The 12,140-nt window shown below is 43.8% G+C and overlaps 1 protein-coding gene across 1 annotated transcript in view; it reads left to right on the top strand.

Moving 5' to 3' along the window:
• HMCN1 (hemicentin 1) overlaps window positions 1–7,415 on the top strand; it is a gene marked incomplete at both ends in the record, with an annotated part of 185,973 nt that extends 178,558 nt beyond the window's left edge. The window contains 4 exons of the mRNA XM_082287593.1: window positions 2,991–3,341; window positions 5,408–5,527; window positions 5,878–6,004; window positions 7,049–7,415. Of these exons, the coding sequence (XP_082143719.1) occupies window positions 2,991–3,341; window positions 5,408–5,527; window positions 5,878–6,004; window positions 7,049–7,415 (965 nt within the window). The remainder of the gene's footprint in view (window positions 1–2,990; window positions 3,342–5,407; window positions 5,528–5,877; window positions 6,005–7,048) is intronic.
• Between the last annotated feature and the right edge of the window lie 4,725 nt (window positions 7,416–12,140).

The raw sequence follows: 12,140 nt of genomic DNA, 5'->3' as shown, positions 1-12,140 counted from the left end.
TGTCAAATATTCAAAGTATAAGAGCTGACCTACCCTGATAATGAGGATTTCTGAATGTGGGTATGTGACACTTTCGTGAGGTTGGTTTCGGTTGCTGTAAGGTATCATGTCAGAAAAGCATTCCTCCCTGTTGACTTCTTCAAGGTTAGCTCTCCTAAGTGATAAATAGTTATTTTCTTTTTTTTTTTTTTAACAACCTAAGATTTTGGACTGTCAAAAGCCAGGAATGTTTGGGATTTTTTTAAGAGAGATTAAATTGCACTAAGTGGTGTTTGGCTGTAGACCAAGATATTACTTCTGCCATCTGCCTCTGTGCTGAAATAAAACCAATCCCAGACTTTTAACTTATATTTAAGCCATTTAAACTTCTGACAGGAAAAAGCCAGATAAAGTCTGGGACTGTAGGTTTTCACAAAACACCAGCAGCCTTAAAAGCTGCCTTCTGACCAAGGGCCACTGAAACCTCTCTCCTAAAGTGTTTTTATCCTTTGAATTTTTACGTTCCTAAAAATATATTTAAAATATAGATTCATCCAAAGTATTAGTTTTGTTAATAAAATCCAGTTTTTATTGTCACTGTTGACAGTGAGCACAGGGAGGAGTTGAAAAGTAAGTAGGGCCCAGACTGAAATAGAAGAAGTGAACTTTGCTCCTGCCAGTCCCATTTTTACCCTGGCTAAAGTCCCTTGTGCCACCATTCCCTGTTTTGTTTGTTGGACGGGGATAAGATGCTCCTTTGTGACCCCCACAGATCTCTGTGTGCCCATTTACCTGAATTACAGCATTTCTGGGAGCTGTGTTGTTTTCTCTCCTTTCCACATAGGTGGAAGGGCTTTGCTAAAAGCTGCTATAATGCAAATAATACATGCAAGGCTATCTAGAATATACAATCAGGTATTGTTTTTCAAATTAAAGAAAGTCTGAAAATGTAGCTATTTCAGTTTCAAAGTAATTTTGCCCGTTCTTGTAAATATTAGGGTTCCCATGCCTCAGTGGCCTCTTCTCACAGGGGCAGCCCTGGAACCGACGCTGGTGACTCTGTGCAGTCAGTTCTGCTTGTATTGCACAGGCTGCTCTTGCAAAAGAAATTGTTCAAATTTTCACCTGTTGTCTTCATAATTTATATGCTAATCTTCTATTGCTTATCCACAACTTGTTCCAAGAACATTGGTTGTCATAAAGACATCAGTGTTAATTTATTTTAGGCAGGTAAATGATGTAAAAGTCAGCACTTGAGTGCTAAGGAAATGATGAGTTTGTTTTCTTTTACATGTATATGAAGAATAAATTTTTCATCTTAAGCACATCCTGAGATTAATGCACTTAAAATTCAAATTAGTTGTTGCCATACTTAAAGTGAAATTCTTGTTTGTAACACCTGAAAATTGCACCCTAAGGATAATTCCACGAATACTTGAAGTTTCAGTTGTATGTTTGCCAAATAACAGTTGGAAAATATTTAAACACTCTGCAATTTCTACTTCTGGATTTCCAGCTCTTAAAGCATTTAATTATTAATATCCCCTTAAACATATCAAATATTAACAACTTCATAAAAATGCAGTCTAATGTTCTACTATGTTTCTGACAATATTGACTTTTAAATACTATTCTCGTGAATTTGTGGCTTGGAGAGTATAAACTGTGCTCAAAAGCCTCTGTTCAGAGGGGATCCAAATGAAACTGTAACAACACTGGATTAATGGCATTTTAACAACAGTAATTAAAAGAATACACACTACTACAAAATAATTAAACTGTTGTTGAGTCGCCATTAAGATCATCTTTAATTTCTAGTAGGAAAATGTTTATAATATATGTCAATTTTAGATATGTTGTGATGTATGTTATTAGCACGTTTTTTATTTCTGGTCATTGCAGAGTTGTTTGGAATTAGCAGATTTTTGTCTTTTTCTGGTGAAGAAATATTAAGTTTGAGAAGAAATACAGTGCGTGTCAAATTTCCAGCTGAGCCTGAAGTGACTTGATAAAAACTATAGAAAATTTCTTTCTGGTGGTATCAGAGAGACTGTGGGAGAAGGTCCTGCAGTCCCAAGAACACTCATAGTTACTTGGAGGGAAGGACACTCAGCATGTTGTACCCGCAAGGCCTTTGCCATACTTTGTATGCTCAGCACTCAGATTTGATTTAAGGATGGATATTTACTGCTGGGGTGGCTCAAATAACTTTGGATTGCAATTTAAACAACTATAAAGAAAAAAGCATTGCTTAGGAAAACAAAAATAATTCTATTTTTTAATTGTCCAAAAGTGAATTAATATGTAAAGTCTCCAACCTATCACAGCTGGAATGACCAGTAACAACATGAAAAGTTAGAACGTGCCCAACCCCCTGGATCCCTGGAAATGTCCAAGGCCAGGCTGGGCGGGGCTGGGCTGGGAGCCACCTGGGATAGTGGGAAGTGTCCCTGCCCATGGCAGGGGGTGTGACTGGCTGAGCTGTAAGGTCCCTCCGACCCAAAGCATTGCATGATTTTATGAACTGCCCAACATGAGGCACAATAACCACATTGGAGCCTGTTGTGCTTCCATCGGTGTGGGGTGTAGGGAATTTCTAGCACTGAACTTCTCTGGAATGCTCTGTGTTAAGCATCCTCTTTTAAAGAAGGGCCCAGCAGCTTCTCCCACTCATCTGTGGAGCACTTAAGGAAAAACCCCAATTTCAAAGAGAGTATGGAGCAGCTGAGGCTGAAACAAGGCTTCAGCAGGGCTCCTGTCCTGGTGAGCACAGTGGCATCAGCCTGTGGGAGAATGAAGGTCTCTTACAGTCCAGGGCAGTGGATCCTGCCTGCTTGGCATAGTGTTCTCCATGTTTTACTGCCTCCAAATCTCACTTTTATGTCTTCATCTTGTTCCTGAGACTGAGATATGTATCTGTGTGTATATAAATGTATAGTTATGTGTTGTTGTTTGTTTGTTTTCTCTCCTTTCCACATGGTTTGGGGCTCTGGATCATGTCACATGAGCAGACATTAATGAATGTGAACAAGTGCCTAAACCCTGTGCACTTCACTGCACCAACACCCCTGGCAGCTTCAAGTGTTTCTGTCCACCTGGGCAACAGTTACTGGGTGATGGGAAATCTTGCGCCGGATTGGAGAGGGTGCCAAATTCGGGTGCCTATTACAGTAGCTATAACTATGCTCAATTCTCCCCTGGGAGAGACAACCAGCAACTGCAGCACTATTACAGGCACTCCTCAAATCTCTACAGCTCCTTCTCAGAGTATAGGAACAGCAGAATACCTTTCTCCAGGACTAGAAGGAACCTTAGAGAAACTTGTCCTGAAGGCTATGAGGCAAGAAATGCCAGATGTGTAGGTAAATGTCAGTCCTATCTTTGCAACTCTGTTTTGGGCCTTACTCTTAGGTTACTGTATGATACATACCAAGGGCTGAGGGTTTGTGGTGCTGGGGTTGTGTTTTCTATTACCCTGGTCAATATTCAGAGGGTTCTGCATGTTCTGGTCTCTGCTGTCTTGGCTCACATTGCAGCAAAAATGTTCTCAAACCTCCTTGTAACCTCTGGTTTTAATTGTGTGGTTTATTACCTGTTTGCAAAGTATTTCCCTGTGCTACTCTCCTTCTCCTGGCCACACTAGCTCACCTTGGTGAATCTTCTCACACTCCAAAAACCACCAGCAGCCCCAGTCTAGTCACAGTGCTTCTGTCAGACTCCCACTGGCAGCAGTAATCTGTGTCAGAAAGGTTTGCAATAAACATTTTAGAAGCGAGCACACTGGGCCCAGTGCCAGCAGTGCCATAGGACGGTCAGTCACTGTCACACGGGCAACAGGCACAGAAGCTTTTAAATTATTATTAAGTAAGAAAAGGGGTTGCAATGTAATTTGGTCCCTCAAACAAACGGGTTCATCACGGGTTTGGCAGTGACAGCACAGGCACTTCTCTCCTGAGGAGGAGATGGGCAGTTATGGGAACTGGGAAGCTCCACCCCTGGTTTTTGGAGGGATGTTAAAAATGAATTAATTATTGGAAATATGCTTTTCTTAAGGCAGACTTTGCCAAGTTAACTCGTGTTTTGAGTATCTCAAGCAAATGACACTTCCCAGTAGGCATGACATCTTTTCAGGTAAACAGTGATCTACAGCAAGGTTCTAGCAACCAGTACTGCTGGGATGACGCAGCAAGGTGTAATGGTGAAAAACATGGATAGGCTTTTAATTAATAAAAATTAAGGATGGGCAGACATTAAAGCTTGTATTTAAGCTACGAAGAGGTTTCAGTAGTCATATCCATCTGGATTGTTATGGTACAGGAGTTTAATTGAGAGGCCCAGGAATACACTGTCACTGAGGGAAGGAAGGGTTAGGCTCAATTTTGGATCTTCATTCCAGCTTCCAGTTGGAATTAGTTAATATTCCATGAATGTTAATAATATTATTATTCCATGAAACTTTTATTTCATTGACTAAATATCTAAATTTTAAAATTACTGTGTAATATGAAAAATACCTCCAAATTATGCTTTTGTTAAAGAAAATTTTTTCAATAGACAACCATCAGGATTTGCTAACAGCACAGGGGTTTGTAGTCACATCTGTTTCTCTTTTCTGTTTGCATTTTGATCTAATGCAACCCCTGTCAGTCAGAGGGGAAGCAAAGACCTTACTTCACTGATTTAACCATGCAAGTCTGAACTACTTTACTGCTGTCCTGAACTAGGCAGATGTTTCAAAAAGCTATTATAATTATAAATTGTCTGTGTCTAAATCACACTAATGTGCTTTGAAAACTTTACATAATGTGGTCTGTATTTGAGAGGGAGATTTAAAAAAAAAAAAAAAAAAAAAAAAAAAAGAAGAGCATTTAGTGACAGTCATCCCAGCTACCGAGCCTAATTCATCCCTCTGGCATGGGCGAGGTCAGTTTAAAAGGGAAACAGCGTTGCCTGAGGAGGGAGTGGCTGTAAGGAAGACTCCCCCAGTGACAAGGCTTCTTCTGGCGAGGTAGCGAGTCTGGGTGTTCCCTAAGCATGTTTGCTTAACACCTGATGATCAGACAGCTCAAATGGCTTTGGGGGCAGGACTGTGTTTGTGTGACCCCGGCAGTGGACACAGGTGGCACATCCCCCTTTCTCCCAGAGCTCTGTCTCGGTACTGCTCTCCTCAGCTGGGATCTGTCACAGCTGCTCTTCACCGAGGGGAGAAGCCCCTCAAAGCTGACTTTAGTGCCTGCAGAGTTACATGGAATGGCACAGGTAGGGGGAGAGGACACTCTAGTCTTAGATGTTCAACCCCATCAGAAAAAAAGATCTGGACAACTCCCACCAGCTCTGTCCATACACTTGCAGTACAGAAATAGGGGAAAAGTACCTGTGTTCATGGCAGGCTCAGGGAATGCTGAGGTGTTGGTGCTTCTCTCTGCAGACATCGATGAGTGTGAGAGCAGAGACACGTGTCAGCACGAGTGCAGGAACAGCCTGGGCAGCTTCCAGTGTGCCTGTCCCTCGGGATACCGCCTCATGCCCAACGGCAAAACCTGCCAAGGTACGGAGAGCCATCCCTGCAGTGCTCAGGGGGAGGGCTGCAAAGAAACCAGACACAAACCAGGCCCGGGACATGGCTAAGCCACCTACCTCTCTGAATTGGTTATGTGAGAGTCAGCATTCAAAATGTCAAGTTTCAGAAGTTTTTATATTTCACGCTTCAATGTTTCATAAAACATCAGCAACCTAGACAGTTGCAACTTCTAATTCTGTGACCTATTACACATTGAGCTCCAAGCTCTAGGGTCAAACAGAGGCACATTCTGGGCTCTGCTCAGACTTTACCCACTTCAGTTTTCACCCTTTAATTCTTCTACTAGCAGCTGATCCCTTGCATGTTTTTCCATCCAGATATTGATGAGTGTTTTGAAGAGAACATAAATTGTGGAGCAAATCAGATGTGTTTCAACATGAGAGGAAGCTACCAGTGCATAGACACTCCTTGTCCACCCAACTACCAGCGAGAGCCACATTCTGGGTATGTTTTTTTCTCAGCCCCTTCTCACCTGCTCCAAGCTCAGCTCCTTAACCTGTGCTTGTTAAAGAAGAAAACTTGAGTTTGCCTGACACCAGTAGAGCTCACAGTAGCTAAAGGTAAGGCATTGACATAAGAGATCATAGAGTCAACAGAGTCTTGGGATGGTCTGAGTTGGAAAGGACCTTAGCAGAACATCCAGTGCCACCCTCTGCCATGGGTAGGGACACCTTTCACTACCCAGGGTGCTCCAAGCCCTGTCCTTGGACACTTCCAGGGATGGGGCAGCCACAGCTGCCCTGGGTAACCTGTGCCACTGCCTCAACTGCCAGGGAAGAATTCCTTCCTAACATTTAATCTAAATCTCGGTAATGGCCTGACTTGCCATCAGCTTCAAAGCATCTTTGAAGCATCTTTTTAGTCATGAAAATAATGCTACAGTTTCTGTTAAGCTTTGTTATTTCCCTGTTCTGGGAAAAAAAACCATTTTGATTTCTTTTAATCTTTCAAATACTCAAAGGAAAAACAGGTTGTTTCATAGTCAGAAACCATGTTCTGGGATCAAACTCAACTGCAATGATGTTTACGCTGACATGGGTCATGTCCTTTGACCTCCATTAGCACTGGCAAACTGCACTAGCAAAGATCTCCTGTTTTAACTTTTGATTAATAGAAGTAAATTTTATTCTGTCCTTCATTCCAAATTCTTTATGACCTAACAGACAGATACCTCAAATGGAGCTGCCCAGAACATTTTAAACTAGGTCTTCCTATTTTAGTGTTTAAGAGCACGGTCAGTAAAACTTACCCAATGGGCTAATTACATCAGTGTAGCCAGCATCTTTCTGAGATGATCCTGTGAGGCAAAAAGGGACATTAAATGGGCTGCAGCCCTAAAGGAGAAACAAATGGAAGAGTGCATAAGCACTTGTAGAGAAGTTTTAATCTGCAACAGGCTAAACAGGAAGAATTTCTCCTCTAAAACCTATCCCAGCACTTAAGATACTGTGCCTTCTCCCTGGGCTAAAGTCTTCTGCTTCTTCCTAGGTTCTGTCTCAAAAGCTGCCCGGCCAACGACCTGGAGTGTGACCTGAGCACCTACGCCCTGGAGTACAAGCTGCTGTCGCTGCCCTTCGGCATTGCTGCGGGGCAGGACCTGATCCGGCTGGTGGCCTACACTCACGACCAAGTCATGCACCCCAGGACCACCTTCCTGATGGCAGACGAGGACCCTGCCGTGCCGTTTGCCCTGAGGGACGAGAACTGGAAGGGGGTGGTGTTCACCACGCGGGCGCTGCGCGAGCCCCGGACGTACCGCATGGGCGTGCGGGCTCTGTCCTACAGCGCCGACGGCAGCGTCGAGTACCGCACCACCTTCATTGTCTACATCGCCGTGTCCGCCTTCCCCTACTGAGCGCCGTCCCCGACAGCGAGCCCGCGGCCGAACCACGTTCCCCAGGGCCAGGGGGTGCTACCACTTCAGCCTGACTGCTGCCTGCGCCACAGGGGGAACCACGGCACTTCCAAGGGTGCTATGCTCTTCTTTCTTCCCTTCCTTCCCCGAGGCTGCCTCTCCAGTTCTATTGATCCAATTCAAGAGAAAGATCCATGGCTTTGAGGACCTCTTACCACTTGCTTTATTTATTACACTGGAGTAGTAATTTTCCACGGTATGTTCTGAAAACTAGCAGAGAAATCCATGTAATCAAAGCAGTAAGCAAGGAGCAGCCTCCACTGAAAGTAACTGAAGAAACTAAACCCGTAATTTCAAGCGGTCTACATATTAAGGTTGCTAAGTGTTTTAAATTTTGTATCTATTAGATTTTTTTTCCTTATCAATTATCCAATAGAATTAAGGCTGTGCTATACTATGTTGTGTGCTCAAACCCACCAAATGCCACCATGCCAAAGGGTTGCAAATGCTGAAACAAATGACATTATAGTTTGTTTGCAGCTAACAAATCTACAGGAGAATTTGGAACTGGTACCTTTGGTTTCCATGCAAGTGTAGAGATGTTGCTATTTTTTGGAAGAAAAAAACAACGTGGCTACTTCTACTTTATAGACCAGATATTTTATAAGTTTGTTTTTACTCTGCCATACCAGAATATTTAACCCAAACCCATATCCACTGCCATACTCCCAGCTCAGTAAATGGTCTGGGCTTTTACACACATGGAACATTTTTCTCCAAAGGTGATGTAAGTTTGGTTCAATAATGTCAATACACTGTACACAAGTAATTTTGCCAAGATGTATTCTATTTTTATGGACGTGTATATATGTGGTTTTTCCTATGTGCATTTTCTATGCAATATCTCAAGAGTGTTTTACAGTTAAGTTTGCATAAAAGGACAATGTCAATACAATGAAAATAATCAAAAATAAAGGTTCCCATCACCTTTGAGACTGCGGGGAGTTTTATCTTTAAAAAAATTATTTTCCATTTCTGAAGCTCTTGCCCTAAGTGTGAGGGGACAATGCAGAACCAGGGAGCAACTCCAGCTCTTTTCCCTCTTTCTGGCACTCTGGGGTAGTAAGAGATTATCACCAGCTTTAAAGTATATTTTCAGCCACAGGGACAAATTGCCCAATGGTATTTTGTCTCTATTCTTGTATATTGTTAAGTAACTTTAGACATCCCCACTTGCTGTGCCTTTTTTCTTCCCTTTCCAGTGCACCAAGTGAAATAGTCCTGCAAAACAAGGATGACTTAAAATTACTTTGCACTTTATACAGATTTATGAGTGACAAACTTCAAACTGAACAGGTTTGCTTCTCAGAAACATGACTTGAAAAATAAAAGCTCAAAGAAGATAAACTCCATTAAAAAGATATGAGGGAAGGAGAAATGAGAGGTACATGTAATTCCCTCAATGTCTTTTAAGGATGAGAATCAGATTGAAAGTGATGTCCTTAAGGGAATCTTAACTCCACTCCCAGAACACAAATTTCCATTCTGATATATTTTGTGAGAAGGGGAAAAAACTCAACAAGAGTTGACAGCCTTTAGAGGCAAATCTGACCCTAAAAGAAGTAATAGTCACCAGATGGAAGCCACTTGATCACTGCCACAGCCATGGCTCCAAGTTTGCTTTCTCATCCAGGCTTTCCAGGAGCCAGCTCAAGGAGGAGTTGCTTGTCCGTGTGGAAGGTGTTCCTTACCCTGAGATGGTGCCACAGGACTGAGGGACCAGTGAGACGTGGGTCACTGTGAGCATGGTGGTTTTCATTCAGGGACTGGTTGAAGGGAGGTGCTGAATAAAGGAGAACTTGTGCCATGCCCTTCTCTTATTTGGACATCTTGAGCTGTGTTACAAATTCCTCCTCTGTTCTATTAAAAAGATTGCAAATATGTTAAATTAGATCTCAGAGCAACTGCACCTACTGCAGCTCTACCTCCACGAGCTCCCTGGCCCTGTTGCTGACAGGCTGGAAAAGCTGCTGGGTTATCATTAGTTTTCCTGGTCTAACTTGAGAAGTGAGGGGCAGGTTAGTACATGTTTATGTGCCCACATGAACTTGGGTATTTCCTAAAGATTAAAAACCCTGCTTTCATAAATCTGCATTTTAAATGCAACAAATATTCTGCTGTGTTTATTACCACTTTGGATAAGGCTGCCCAAACCTTAGATGCAATTTCCAGTGTCTGAGGGCTGTACAGTCACTTGATCCAAGCCCCTCTGTTAGTCTGCAGCAATATTTGCACTGTTAAAAGTTCACTGCTATCCCATAAAAGGCTGATACAGTCACCACATCATTTGTCACAAAACAGTTTGCAAATGCCCTTCTGTCACAAACAACTAACTTTCTAATAACAGCATCCTAAGAGCAAAATGTGAGAATGTTACGTTCTTATTAAAAGACACCACACCACCGGAAAAATAATGTTTAAAAAATAAAGGTAGGTCTTAGGGAGAACAATTAGTGAACAATAGTTAATGCTCCACTGCTACCTCGGGCCTGTGCTACCTTCCTTCTGCATGAGCCTACTTTTCCCACTGCTTGCTAGATTTTCTGGAGCAGCATTTTCTCCTGGCCCAGTTATCCCTGAAACACTGTCCTGTGCCATGGGCTCCTCCTCTGTTCCTGGGCCTCAACTCTGTGTAAACATAGCAACATTTCATTAACTATGCTACCAGGATCAAACACACCCCATGAAAGGTGGCAAAAGAGGATTTATCTCCTATAGGGATGAATTTGTACACAGGGGTGGCTTCAGGGTGACATCTGGTGGCATCCCAGCAGCTGGGCACACAAGTTTCCTAGGCTCACCTCCCGTTGGGCGCACCTTGGATCCCAGCCACCTGCTTGCTGCAGCAGTACCCAGAGCACTCAGCCCATGTCTGTATTCCAGGAAAACATCTGCTACATCTCAGCCTTTGCCAGAGCACAACCAGACTTACTCTTTCTCCCAAAAATAGTCCTTTCTTGGTAAAGCCTAAGGGAAACTACATGTTAAATACAGCCCTTCGCAAAACCCCTGTGTGATTCCTTTCAAATCTAAATTCTAGGAGAGGATTAAGGCAGGGAGTTTAGGGATGAAAACAGGGCCAACTGGGGCCAGAAAGGATGGAAAATTCACAACCACCACCTTTAAAAGGTGACTGATACCCTACTACCAGCCCCACCACAGCATCAGGTTTCTGTACCTCATACCCACCATACAAGGCAGGTGTTCAGGAACCAGAGGCAGATAAGGAATGCCCGTCACACCTTCCACAGAGATCCAGCTTGCCAGCCCCTGGAGAGAGGAAATCAATCCACTGGGGTTTTGTTTTCCTTCACACACTGGCTGAAGTAAAATACTAGTGCATGGGTACCCTAATGAGCCTGTGCTGGATGCACAGCACTGTGGGCTAAAGGGAAAACATGTCATCAGGTGAGATGGATACTCAGTGAAGACCAGAGCAGCAATGCCTGGCTGGGAAATGTCCACTTCCAAGTCAGATTTCGCACCAGACAGTGGGTGTGAAATCAAGCCAGATGCTGAGTAACGCAGCCGTCATCGCTCACATCGGCGGGACACTTTACAGGCAGGACTCTGCTCTGGGGTCCAAGGGGGAGTTCCGGTGCCCTTTGACTTCAGAGGTATTTCTAGTTCTGGCAGCTCAAATCCAAGGCTGCTGCCAATAAAAACTTGGCACAGTGCAACAGTTGAAATCCATGGATTATCTTATGAGGCAGGAATCCCAGCGCCCGCCCCACTGTTGCATACGGGTGGGAGCAGGACACAGAACACCAGCTGTGGAATCCCCCCAGCACGGGTGCAGAGAAGGCACCTGGCACATTTCCAGTTACCCTTGTCAGGATATGGGACGTACAAATGTATGGGTGGGCGAGGGTTGCTGGGCAGTGCCACGCTTTGTTTCTGCAGAGAATCCTGCGGGTGGATAAGACTCTTCCGGCCCTGTGGGCTTTGGCTTCTTTGCTCCAGCGGAGGGCTTTGATTCAGCCCAAAACCAGATGGATCTCATTGCCATCACTCAGCACCACCCTGAAGTCTGGACACTTAAAGCACCTTCTTCACCAACATCCAGTAATGCTGGAGAGTCTGAATGGCTTAAGTGCAACTGTATTTCCTGAGACGTTTTTAGCTCTTTCACATGCAGAAGTTCCCCAGTCATGCAGAGCTGCTGCTCCACAGGGACTACAAGAACTCTTAGTGAATTACTTTATTTGCCCCTTATAACCCTGGGCAGACTGAGAGGCACAGGCCTCTGGGTATGAGCTGGAATAGCAGGGAAACACCAGAGAGTGCCAGCTGATGGGACCTTAGGCATCACACTTCAGCAGCACTGCACTAATCATCTCAACATCCCAGCAGTGCATCCAGCCAGGCCCTCTGAATAAGGTTAAATGTGATCCCAGCTGGCTGCAGATTTTTATAAACACGTTTGCATGTCGGGATGCACTTACCACCAGTCACTTCTCAGATCACTGGGTTCAGTGTTCACATCTTCAGTGCACAGCTGGTGCCAGATTCTTCTGCTTTGGTAAGTTTAGTGTTAGAAAGGAAGCAAAGGAGACTTGCTTCCAGATAAAGGCATATGGACAAAAAAGGTGCTCTTTAGTACTAACAAATTACAGTTTATGAATAGCTAAATGATGGGGGCATCACAAACATCACCAAGCCAAG

This window comes from Coloeus monedula, assembly GCF_965178545.1.
Source record: "Coloeus monedula genome assembly, chromosome: 9".
Classification (NCBI taxonomy): domain Eukaryota; kingdom Metazoa; phylum Chordata; class Aves; order Passeriformes; family Corvidae; genus Coloeus; species Coloeus monedula.
The sequence above is the reverse complement of the archived record's forward strand: the minus strand, read 5'-3'. Positions and strand labels throughout refer to the sequence as shown.